The sequence below is a fragment of the Watersipora subatra genome, chromosome 4 (assembly GCF_963576615.1).
Source record: "Watersipora subatra chromosome 4, tzWatSuba1.1, whole genome shotgun sequence".
In the NCBI taxonomy this organism is placed as follows: Eukaryota; Metazoa; Bryozoa; class Gymnolaemata; order Cheilostomatida; family Watersiporidae; genus Watersipora; species Watersipora subatra.
Window position 1 is genome coordinate 6,049,176 of NC_088711.1, and position 13,949 is coordinate 6,063,124.

The window sequence follows — 13,949 nt, forward strand, 5'->3', positions numbered from 1 at the left end:
AGGCTTAATGTGATCGTTAGAGATCAGAGATGACTTTTAATTTTGGCATTAACACTCAACAGCAAGGTCAGTAGACTATGTCAGCTTTCACTTTTCTTTCTGTTAGTTTGCACTGTTCAATTCTTTTAACTCGCCAAGGGTGCTGTTAGCTTGTATGACGGCATCACTAAAATAGAATAGAGTGAGCATTCCCCTGGAGTTGCATTCCCTGTAAGGCAACGACAGGGAAGTTGAAAAGTTGCCTTTGAATCAACCCTAAGAATTAAACATTAATATATGTTGTGTATTAGCATCTATCTCATTTATTTGTAGTCAATCGTCTTATTTATCCTTTACCTCACATCTTGAAATCTCAAAATGATTCCTAGTCAGCAAATCAAAGCATTTTTTTCTCTAAAGATGTTTGAAAAAACTGTGTTTGTTGGTTTTCAAATGGCAGGAGATCCACCTTGCTTAGGATATTATTGATACTAGTACAGCGATGGTCTAGTGTGCCGTGAGAGACCGTCAGGTGTAAAGTGCCGATAAAGTGCAGAGAATATGTATGTGCACAATTATTCGAAAACACTGAAAAGTGGTTGATTAGTGCTGTCGTTAGAGTGTTGGGCTCCGAAGTGGTTGATTAGTGCTGTCGTTAGAGTGTTGGGCTCCTAAGCTGAATGTCACTAGTTTAAATGAAGTAATATTAAGGAATGTTTTATACCTCCCTAGGCTCTCATAAAAACTAGCGTGAGGTAGTATTGGTGGAAAATGGAACAAAGTAGTGCTTTCCTTTGAATTAAAGCAAATAGTTTATCAAATAGCTTTAGCAAATATCGTTTAATCAATCTTTTAAAAAATGCACGAAATCGTTTTGACCTCATATATAGACTAACATGCTTGCTTGTAAAGCCATCTTTTGTTCGAATGATCATGTCTATTGCAAGTTGGTTGGTAGATTGATATGTATTTGGTATTCATGTAGAACTACAAATCGTTGTTAATTTCTCTGTTAATATTGATTAAAGCACATTAATTACATAATTTTTTTATTATATATTTCAATATATCAGAGTCTTGGCTTTCGAATGAGCTATTGTTTGCCATGGTGAGGCAGACATTGGTTGGTGTTTATAGGATTTCCCCAGAGCTCTACCGCGAAAAAGTTTACTGGCATAGTCTCAAAAATTGTAATTTCACAATTCTCATATTCGTTGTTGTGTGCTCTTACCGCTTATTTATCAACTACGAAAGTGACAATAATGACACTATTGGCAGGCGAAGGTAGGACGACTCCAGAGAACGAATAAAAATGACAAAGGAATCAGTGTCATTAGTTCTTCATGTACATATTATTTTTATGATAAGTACCTCAGACTCCAAGAACCATACTATATTTCCCCGATGATATTATGCACTAGCTCTTTATTTTTAATGTGATGTTGAGGATGACGACTGAGACTAATTAATTTCAAGCATTGCATGATCTCGCGAAAGTGCGATTGACATTTAGTCCAAGGGCCACGCAACCGCAGGTAATAATTTAATCGATGTGATTTCATTACCTTTATCAACGACAGTACATTTATTGAAGCATAATTAATTAACCCAGAAGATGTGTTTGTATTGGTCGGGCGTTAGCACGATCGCGGGCATGGTTGATTATCTAGAATCTTAGTTTATTATTAGCGCTCTTCGGGTTTAACAGCACCGATTGTGACAGAAAAACGCAGCCTCAATGGCAGCGAAAGGGATCGACGACCTAAGGCTAAATGAGAATTATGACGTCACATTTTGAGTACCTGAACCAAGTGTTTTTTTGCAGGACGTACTTTTGACACCCCATTTTTTATAGTTCTATTATTCTTTGTGTATTGAATATAGGCTCATTTGAAAGCCAAGACTCTGATGTATTGAAATATATAATAAAAAAATTATGTAATTTATGTGCTTTAAGCGGAACAAATTTATTGCTCGTCATATCACATTGTTGCTTGTTTAGTTTCTGTAACGCTTTTTTCTGGTTTTGACTCTCAGTTTGCCTCCAAAATATAAAATATCACGAAACTGCAACAGATTGTTTTTTTAAACAGCAATTTTTTTAACAAAAGAATAAAAAAGTAAGTAGAAATTAATAAAATAGCAAAAAGAATTGCCCTGGTGAATCAGGCTACAAACATTTACTCTTGTAACTAAGAAATAGCACTTACTAGTTTAACCAATGTGTAACTAGATTATACATGTACGTCTCAACAAAGCTTCTCTATTAGCTTATATTAGTTGAAGTCACTCGTATCCATTGTATCGAATGGATCCATTCATATCCATTAAGTCTGCTGGAAGCTGGGATAAAAGTGCGTCTTTATTTCGCATAACTTGCACATTATATCGATAGCCGAAATTTGTAGGCCTTTTTCCGGCAGACGGAAAAAGGCCAATCCAATTATTTGTTCAGTACAAATAATTTTCTTAATAAATGTTTATTAAGTATTAAGGTGACAGCCTGGCAATTGTGTCAAGGCCACTTCTACTAATGGTATATTGTGTTTTTGAATACCAGTCAGCAAAGCAATAATCATTATTGGATTACCGTTGCGTTGAGGTAATTGGTCTGAACGCTGACTGTCTGTCATATATGATCAATAATATTGATCATATATATAACTTGGGATAACTTGGTTTTTTGGTAACAAGAATTAAAAAAATACACATCAGAGTGTTCGAGGGTTATTTCTAGATGAGTGAAATCAATCGTTTATTTCTGAATTTATGTTGGTATAAGCATCTGTAGTTGATTCTGACCAAAATGAAATTTATATGTAAATGTAGGCTTCCAAGGCATTTTCGCATCAAATTCAGATGTGAAATTCAGGTGTCAAATTCAGAGGTCAAATTCAGAGGTCAAATTCAGAGGTCTATTCGTGTAAAAAATCCACATCTCTCCTTATATGATAGTCGACGTTTATGGTAATGTTGCTTATTCTCTTTCTAGGAGGTGGGTTGCAGTTGTCAGCGCTCACCAGTGCAACTAATCCTGCCTCAACAGCGTCAGGTCAGTGCTTCATATTAGCATTAGGTTTACTTGGTCAGCTTGCAACAGCTCTTTTCAATGTTTCCCTTGTGTCTTTACACGACTCGAGTGTCAGATTTGGGCTCACAACGATTGACTAAAACTTGCAGTTTGTTTTTTAGATTAGTGAAAAAGTAAGTTTTATTTTGTTGCAAACATTTTGTGAAAGGTTTTTTTGCCACACGCTTTTAGCAATCGCTTTGACACGGTGAATAGCTTGTTTATATCCTGTCCAACAAGAAGGGTTTTCCTATGAGTTCAATCTACTCACCGACTGTGAAAGTTGGTAGTTGCTGCTCAGTCACCAGTAACTTTAATGACAAGAGAGAAATTATAATAAACCTATTTATTTATAAAGCTTTAAAATTTATGTAGTTCTTGGAAAACTGCTGAAAATAATTCACTGGAATTTCTATATAAAAATATTATATAAAGTGTTTAGTGAGGTTTCTCGTGAGTATTTGTCTTTTGTGATCACGTGTAAGATGATCAGTAAGTACAAGTTGTCAATTGATTCAAATTCATTTACTTGAGTTTTTAACCAAACGAATGCAGATCGACTAGCTGTGAGTCTGAAGAGCTGTAATCGACAAAAAATTACATGAAACAGTCTAATTCTTGCTTATCAAGTAGCTGAGAATTTTTATTATCTATGATATATGGATATGACTTTGTGTGACAGAAGATGGCTTTTTACCAAATTTTTAGCAAACTGTTAGACATAAATTTGAAAACTTAAGTTTGTATAGGTGAACATCATAAAAAATCAAAACTTTTAGATAATTGTCATAAGCGAATGGTTACAGTCACAACTCGTTTGTTTATGAAGCTTTGTCTATGATTGTTAGCTCTTAGTTGAGCATCAAGCATGAGATATTAATGAGAATGCTGGTGCTCTCTCATCGACTCGCAGTTCTTTAACAGCATATCCTTCGTTTTTTCGTGACGTCATTTTATCGTTGTCGGCCATCCTTATAGACAATTTTATCGTTAAAAACACAAAGCTTTTGCAATGAATTTTTGAAAACGATGCTTTTGTTTGCAATTTTTTATTATAGTATCAGAACAACACCAAAAAGTACTAGTAAATAAAAGAGTAACGATCGTTTTCTTCAAATATGGCGGCTTTTTCGTGAACGAGCGCATGTGCAAACGACTTGATGACGTCAAAAAAATGATGGATTGTTAAGAGATTCTGGTTTATGACACTATGTCAATGATCTGTGACACCTTTGGATATGTACTTGTCTCCTCGTCGTATATCACAGTATGTTGCCATTATAATACTTCGAATAACTGGAAAAAAATTTTCATTACAAACTTGTTTAAACATTAAATATAGAAATTTGTATTTTCACCCCACCTAGAAATATGCATACTGCGCAAAATTTTTAAGGCTGAGACATACAGTTATGGCGTAGGCTGTATTACATCATCTCTTGAATTATGTCATTGTATTAATAGGAAGAAAATTCTAGTTTAATTTCTTATGTTGGAGTTAGGTTTGTTCCTTATTAAATTAAATTTTATACTTTCGAAATATACAAACATAACTTTTTAGTTTGAGCACAAGTTATGCTTATTTTTTGCTTGACCAATTGTTTAGAATGGTAGTACATGTACAGTGATATTGGCCATTGCTTAACACATCATACAACCAGGTAGATGTTCAACAAGTTCTTGTTTGGAAGACAAGAATGCAGATTGAGTCTTGCAGGCTAAGAAGAAATTTAGGTTTGATTATTTGTGGGTAAGCTTTGCAATATAGTTGTTGAGAGTTTTAAGTTTTATAAAGTTTATAGAGATGAAAGTATGTAAATACAGTTCATATAGACCTGCTGGATGCATCTAAGTCATGGATCACAGACACATGGATTTTGTACATTGCTGGTGTATTGATTATTATCAGTTGAAATTATCAAAAAAAAATTTCACTTATAATGAGCTTACAAGCAATGTTCGTGGTATTTCATGAATCACCTGCATTTGATGGCATCTTTGGAGATAACAAATATCACTGTTTTAGGATCAAGTGGTTTCAGCTTTGGCAAGCCATTGTCAATCGCTACCACTTCTGCTGGAACAGCGCCATTTTCCTTCGCGAGTGGATCTTCTGCAGCTTCTACTGTAGCTCCTCCTCCTGCTTATGGACAGAAGCCAGGTGTAGCCACTACTAATTCTTTGTCGACAGCATCTACCCCTGGATCTCTTAACTTTTCTCTCACAGGCGCAACTACCACATCGAGTAGTACGGCTACCAGCACTTCTGGTGGTTTTTCATTTGGCACATCGGGTCTTACGACTAGCACATCAGGAGGTCTCAAGTTAGGCACAACCACCTCTGCGACTGCTGGAAGCACTGGTGGTTTGACTTTGGGCGCTACAAGTAGCACTGCACCAACTCTGTTAGGTGTTCAAACGCAAAACAAGACCAGTAATCTAGCACTAGGCACAACAGCTGCTCCAAAACTTGGTGGAATAACATTTGGTGGTGCAACATCGACTGGTTTGTTATCTACTAAACAAACTGCAACAACTGTATCATCTACCTCTTCTGGTGGCCTTACTTTAGGAGGTCTTGGTGGGACAAGCTCCGTGCCGGCAACAACATCGTCTGCCACCAAAGGTCTTGGAGGAGTGGACCCAGCTAGCAGTGCACAGAATGCCAGCAAAACTTCTGGAGCTGGGTAGGTGTTTGTTCTTGTCTCGGTTAGATAATCCTATTGAAAGCTTTCGGGGACAAAGTTGTATGTCTTGCATAACGTGCATCAAGAGTTTTACTCTTCCTTGGTGTAGAGCAGAAGTCTGGGGCATCATTATACCGTAGGTACATTATAAAAGCATTCATCTCGCATAAAATGGAAAATGTGATCTGAGTTTCTTTATGATTGATAAGTAGGGAGGGGAGGTTGATCAACAAGTAGTAAGCGAAGCTGAAAAGGGACTTGCAGCAATGGCCCAGTCTCAGCACTCTGGAGAGCAGCTGTGTAAAACTTATAAACTTGCAAAAATTATTTAATTCGTGTTTATATATCACTTCTGTTTTAGCGATGGGAAAAGGGTAAAAGAGGAGGCAATGCCAAATGAGTTGGTGGAAACAGTTACCAAGCTGAAGTGAGTCGAGTTAAGCTTCCCCATGGTTAGCCGGGTCTAGCTCATAGTATACCCTTCACCATGTTATCTGTGCCAAATTCTCAAAGCCACTTTTTGATCATGTGCCTCAGCGCCTCAGCCAAGCTAGAGACCCAACATTCATTTTATGCGTTCTTGAGACAAGTTTTAATTATGATAAGATAGTAACCAAGTTGGTGGTTGGTCTAGCTTTCACATCAACACATGACCTGAATATTGCAGGGAATATGTAAAGGAGCAGAAGGACATTGCTGCTAAAATCTCAATTGTATCCAATCAGCAGATGGGTAAGGTGAGGGAACAAACAGACTCTCTCAAGCACTTGCTGTCCACTGTCACTGTCGGTCTCCACAGAAATGTAGTATCACTGGACAAATTGAAACAGCAGACTTCTCAGGCGAGACACATTTGCTTATAATACTCAGTCATTCATGTATATTCAGCTAACCAAAACATTGGGATTATGTTGAGTCTCACATAATCGCAAGAAAGTAATTGAACGCATTTGATGTTCATTTAGTTACACCCGGAGAAATAATAGCTTGACTTGAAAAGTAATATTTTGGTCATGTTTCCAGGAGTTAAAGAATGTAGAGATGGCACACCGTACTAAGGAGACACCAGCTGGACTCCAGTATGAGAACAGTGCTCCTAATCAATACTTCTATGAGCTGCTTGAAGCATTTGACACGAGAATGACTCACTACCGAAAATTGATAGAAGATACCGAAGGTTATCTGGTGGGGGCTCAACAAGGATCACCCATCACCCCCAAAGGTACTCTTGATAGAATTATCAAATTAGTTATATTTTGTGTTAAAGTTTCTTCAGTTTGGTGTAAAATAACCTGATTACAACGGTGGTTTTAGGTACAAATTTGTGCTGCCTTTAGGTACAAATTGCTCATAATTGCATTTATCAATTGAAAGCAAGCACCCAAAAGACCCGATCATTTTATTATGACTATGCAAAGCCACTAACCTAGGATATGTTAAATCAAGTTGTATCTAAATGCTTACTCTGTATTATGTGCAGCACAAAACCTGCAAATGGTGAATTTGAGGAGAGCCCTTGATATTGTTTTCATAAAAAATAAGGCGTGTTGGAGAGGAATCTGCTCCGAGTAAGACGCATTTGTTAGATTACGAGTTGATATTTAGCACTCAGTTTTATGTTTATATGGCATAGAATTTTAGCATTTTTTGAAGGTGGAATTGGGGCTTAGTTTTTAGCAGCGATACACAAAACAGCCAGGCTGAGTCTTTGTTTTGTATCACAATATCTGTTTGTATTCTTAAGCAAAGTTGTAGTAATTTACTCATAATTTCAGGTAACCTTTTCTGTCATTTTTTATGTTATATGTAAATTCTGCAAATATTTTCAATTTGTAGTTGAAAAAGTAATCGACAATAAAATATCACAACCATCCAGCCTTTTATAACTTAGTTCGAATCTGAACACATTTTTAATAGCAATTTACAAAAGGAAGGCAGCTCTAGCAACTACATTCCCTCTTTTAGTATCTCTCTTATTCTAGGCGTGAGTACATAAACACTCATCATATACAAAGTGATGCTAAATATATATATAAGTCTACCATCTATATAAAAAGTCTACAAGTTTCTCATCTAATCTTATACAATTTAGATAAATTTGAGTAAAATGATTAGTTTTTGTAAAAAGATCTCGCCTTGACTACAAATGGTTCTTATTTATGTGATGGATTTTCAGTTTGACCATAAGCAATAAAATTATGAATTGTTCATTCAGGCTCAGGCATTAAATATTAAATATTCTCTCAAGGCTTTAGTTCTCTAACTTTAGTACAAGAGGAAGTTGTTACCGAACAAGATGACATCCATAATGTAAAATTTGTGCTTTCCGTTAATTTTTCTTGGTTTGACCATTTTTGTGTCTAATAATAAATTTCGTACCTCTAGCGGGTAGTGTGGCTAAGCACAGCCAAAAGGCTAAGATTTGTGTGGTGTGGCTTTAGAAGGCTTAGTAGAAAATGTTTCTGATTGGTAGATGGTTAATTAGCCACTTGTGGCTGTACCTAAACAAATGGGAACAATCTTCTTGTCTGGAGTTCAGCAAATGGAAAACATGTTTACAACCTGAACTGAGTTTCACTTTGCAAATCGTTAAAATGTTATCGCAATTTCTTATTCGCAATGACCAGTCATGTCAGACACTTTACAGTTACAAAGTGTCAAGTGTCTGACAAATTGTAGATCCCTTCTTGATCATTCTCTATTTAGTAATATTACTCGTGACAGTGATCATTATATTTGTAATGATAATAATGATGTGGCCTGTAGTAATGGTGATAACTCCTCTGACTCACAGCACGCTCTGGTTATTACTCATGGAAGTAGAGGAAGCGACTGAAAAAGTGCCCGAGTGCATTCTGCAGCACATTTGTAGACTGTTTATGGCAAAAGCCGATGTAAAATTTTATTCTGATTAATTTGGTATCAAAATCTATTTCACAGACCTTATGGTTTAAAAGGTATGACATATGATACATTGTCTATTTCACAGACCTTATGGTTTAAAAGGTATGACATATGATACATTGTCTATTTCACAGACCTTATGGTTTAAATGGTATGACATATGATACATTGTCTATTGCACAGACCTTATGGTTTAAAAGGTATGACATATGATACATTGTCTATTTCACAGACCTTATGGTTTAAAAGGTATGACATATGATACATAGTCTATTTCACAGACCTTATGGTTTAAAAGGTATGACATATGATACATTGTCTATTTCACAGACCTTATGGTTTAAAAGGTATGACATATGATACATAGTCTATTTCACAGACCTTATGGTTTAAAAGGTATGACATATGATACATTGTCTATTTCACAGACCTTATGGTTTAAAAGGTATGCCATATAATACATAGTCTATTTCACAGACCTTATGGTTTAAAAGGTATGCCATATGATACATTGTCTATTTCACAGACCTTATGGTTTAAAAGATATGCCATATGATACATAGTCTATTTCACTGACCTTATGGTTTAAAAGGTATGACATATGATACATAGTCTATTTCACAGACCTTATGGTTTAAAAGGTATGACATATGATACATTGTCTATTTCACTGACCTTATGGTTTAAAAGGTATGCCATATGATACATTGTCTATTTCACAGACCTTATGGTTTAAAAGGTATGACATATGATACATAGTCTATTTCACAGACCTTATGGTTTAAAAGGTATGACATATGATACATTGTCTATTTCACAGACCTTATGGTTTAAAAGGTATGACATATGATGCATTGTCTATTTCACAGACCTTATGGTTTAAAAGGTATGACATATGATACATAGTCTATTTCACAGACCTTATGGTTTAAAAGGTATGACATATGATACATTGTCTATTTCACAGACCTTATGGTTTAAAAGGTATGACATATGATGCATTGTCTATTTCACAGACCTTATGGTTTAAAAGGTATGACGTATGATACATTGTCTATTTCACAGACCTTATGGTTTAAAAGGTATGACATATGATACATAGTCTATTTCACTGACCTTATGGTTTAAAAGGTATGACATATGATGCATTGTCTATTTCACAGACCTTATGGTTTAAAAGGTATGACATATGATACATAGTCTATTTCACAGACCTTATGGTTTAAAAGGTATGACATATGATACATTGTCTATTTCACAGACCTTATGGTTTAAAAGGTATGACATATGATGCATTGTCTATTTCACAGACCTTATGGTTTAAAAGGTATGACATATGATACATAGTCTATTTCACAGACCTTATGGTTTAAAAGGTATGACATATGATACATTGTCTATTTCACAGACCTTATGGTTTAAAAGGTATGACATATGATGCATTGTCTATTTCACAGACCTTATGGTTTAAAAGGTATGACATATGATACATTGTCTATTTCACAGACCTTATGGTTTAAAAGGTATGACATATGATGCATTGTCTATTTCACAGACCTTATGGTTTAAAAGGTATGACATATGATACATAGTCTATTTCACAGACCTTATGGTTTAAAAGGTATGACATATGATACATTGTCTATTTCACAGACCTTATGGTTTAAAAGGTATGACATATGATGCATTGTCTATTTCACAGACCTTATGGTTTAAAAGGTATGACATATGATACATAGTCTATTTCACAGACCTTATGGTTTAAAAGGTATGACATATGATACATTGTCTATTTCACAGACCTTATGGTTTAAAAGGTATGACATATGATACATTGTCTATTTCACAGACCTTATGGTTTAAAAGGTATGACATATGATACGTAGTCTATTTCACAGACCTTATGGTTTAAAAGGTATGACATATGATACATAGTCTATTTCACAGACCTTATGGTTTAAAAGGTATGACATATGATACATTGTCTATTTCACAGACCTTATGGTTTAAAAGGTATGACATATGATACATAGTCTATTTCACAGACCTTATGGTTTAAAAGGTATGACATATGATACATTGTCTATTTCACCGACCTTATGGTTTAAAAGGTATGCCATATGATACATAGTCTATTTCACAGACCTTATGGTTTAAAAGGTATGCCATATGATACATTGTCTATTTCACAGACCTTATGGTTTAAAAGGTATGCCATATGATACATAGTCTATTTCACTGACCTTATGGTTTAAAAGGTATGACATATGATACATAGTCTATTTCACAGACCTTATGGTTTAAAAGGTAGGACATATGATACATAGTCTATTTCACAGACCTTATGGTTTAAAAGGTATGACATATGATACATTGTCTATTTCACAGACCTTATGGTTTAAAAGGTATGACATATGATACATTGTCTATTTCACAGACCTTATGGTTTAAAAGGTATGACATATGATACATTGTCTATTTCACAGACCTTATGGTTTAAAAGGTATGACATATGATACATTGTCTATTTCACAGACCTTATGGTTTAAAAGGTATGACATATGATACATTGTCTATTTCACAGACCTTATGGTTTAAAAGGTATGACATATGATACATAGTCTATTTCACAGACCTTATGGTTTAAAAGGTATGACATATGATGCATTGTCTATTTCACAGACCTTATGGTTTAAAAGGTATGCCATATGATACATTGTCTATTTCACAGACCTTATGGTTTAAAAGGTATGCCATATGATACATTGTCTATTTCACAGACCTTATGGTTTAAAAGGTATGACATATGATACATAGTCTATTTCACAGACCTTATGGTTTAAAAGGTATGCCATATGATACATTGTCTATTTCACAGACCTTATGGTTTAAAAGGTATGACATATGATACATTGTCTATTTCACAGACCTTATGGTTTAAAAGGTATGACATATGATACATAGTCTATTTCACAGACCTTATGGTTTAAAAGGTATGACATATGATGCATTGTCTATTTCACAGACCTTATGGTTTAAAAGGTATGCCATATGATACATTGTCTATTTCACAGACCTTATGGTTTAAAAGGTATGACATATGATACATAGTCTATTTCACAGACCTTATGGTTTAAAAGGTATGACATATGATACATAGTCTATTTCACAGACCTTATGGTTTAAAAGGTATGACATATGATACATTGTCTATTTCACAGACCTTATGGTTTAAAAGGTATGACATATGATACATTGTCTATTTCACAGACCTTATGGTTTAAAAGGTATGACATATGATACATAGTCTATTTCACTGACCTTATGGTTTAAAAGGTATGACATATGATACATTGTCTATTTCACTGACCTTATGGTTTAAAAGGTATGACATATGATACATAGTCTATTTCACAGACCTTATGGTTTAAAAGGTATGACATATGATACATTGTCTATTTCACTGACCTTATGGTTTAAAAGGTATGACATATGATACATAGTCTATTTCACAGACCTTATGGTTTAAAAGGTATGACATATGATACATTGTCTATTTCACTGACCTTATGGTTTAAAAGGTATGACATATGATACATAGTCTATTTCACTGACCTTATGGTTTAAAAGGTATGACATATGATACATAGTCTATTTCACAGACCTTATGGTTTAAAAGGTATGACATATGATACATTGTCTATTTCACTGACCTTATGGTTTAAAAGGTATGACATATGATACATAGTCTATTTCACAGACCTTATGGTTTAAAAGGTATGACATATGATACATTGTCTATTTCACTGACCTTATGGTTTAAAAGGTATGACATATGATACACAGTCTATTTCACAGACCTTATGGTTTAAAAGGTATGACATATGATACATAGTCTATTTCACAGACCTTATGGTTTAAAAGGTATGACGTATGATACATAGTCTATTTCACAGACCTTATGGTTTAAAAGGTATGACATATGATACATTGTCTATTTCACAGACCTTATGGTTTAAAAGGTATGCCATATGATACATTGTCTATTTCACAGACCTTATGGTTTAAAAGGTATGACATATGATATATTGTCTATTTCACAGACCTTATGGTTTAAAAGGTATGCCATATGATACATTGTCTATTTCACAGACCTTATGGTTTAAAAGGTATGACATATGATACATTGTCTATTTCACAGACCTTATGGTTTAAAAGGTATGACATATGATACATAGTCTATTTCACAGACCTTATGGTTTAAAAGGTATGACATATGATGCATTGTCTATTTCACAGACCTTATGGTTTAAAAGGTATGCCATATGATACATTGTCTATTTCACAGACCTTATGGTTTAAAAGGTATGACATATGATACATAGTCTATTTCACTGACCTTATGGTTTAAAAGGTATGACATATGATACATAGTCTATTTCACAGACCTTATGGTTTAAAAGGTATGACATATGATACATAGTCTATTTCACAGACCTTATGGTTTAAAAGGTATGACATATGATACATTGTCTATTTCACAGACCTTATGGTTTAAAAGGTATGACATATGATACATTGTCTATTTCACAGACCTTATGGTTTAAAAGGTATGACATATGATACATAGTCTATTTCACAGACCTTATGGTTTAAAAGGTATGACATATGATACATTGTCTATTTCACAGACCTTATGGTTTAAAAGGTATGACATATGATACATTGTCTATTTCACAGACCTTATGGTTTAAAAGGTATGACATATGATACATAGTCTATTTCACAGACATTATGGTTTAAAAGGTATGACATATGATACATAGTCTATTTCACTGACCTTATGGTTTAAAAGGTATGCCATATGATACATAGTCTATTTCACAGACCTTATGGTTTAAAAGGTATGACATATGATACATTGTCTATTTCACTGACCTTATGGTTTAAAAGGTATGCCATATGATACATAGTCTATTTCACAGACCTTATGGTTTAAAAGGTATGCCATATGATACATTGTCTATTTCACAGACCTTATGGTTTAAAAGATATGCCATATGATACATAGTCTATTTCACTGACCTTATGGTTTAAAAGGTATGACATATGATACATAGTCTATTTCACAGACCTTATGGTTTAAAAGGTATGACATATGATGCATTGTCTATTTCACAGACCTTATGGTTTAAAAGGTATGACATATGATACATAGTCTATTTCACAGACCTTATGGTTTAAAAGGTATGACATATGATACATTGTCTATTTCACAGACCTTATGGTTTAAAAGGTATGCCATATGA

At 34.3% G+C, this 13,949-nt stretch overlaps 1 protein-coding gene across 2 annotated transcripts in view; it reads left to right on the forward strand.

The window, feature by feature from the left end:
* Positions 1–13,949, forward strand: part of LOC137393352 (nucleoporin p58/p45-like) — a 42,268-nt gene continuing 28,319 nt past the window's right edge. For both annotated transcript variants that reach the window (XM_068079866.1, XM_068079864.1), the window contains exons 1-6: positions 1–66; positions 2,972–3,031; positions 5,076–5,736; positions 6,098–6,163; positions 6,404–6,578; positions 6,760–6,958. In XM_068079866.1, coding sequence (XP_067935967.1) covers positions 30–66; positions 2,972–3,031; positions 5,076–5,736; positions 6,098–6,163; positions 6,404–6,578; positions 6,760–6,958 — 1,198 coding nt within the window. In that variant the 5' untranslated portion in view covers positions 1–29. The remainder of the gene's footprint in view (positions 67–2,971; positions 3,032–5,075; positions 5,737–6,097; positions 6,164–6,403; positions 6,579–6,759; positions 6,959–13,949) is intronic.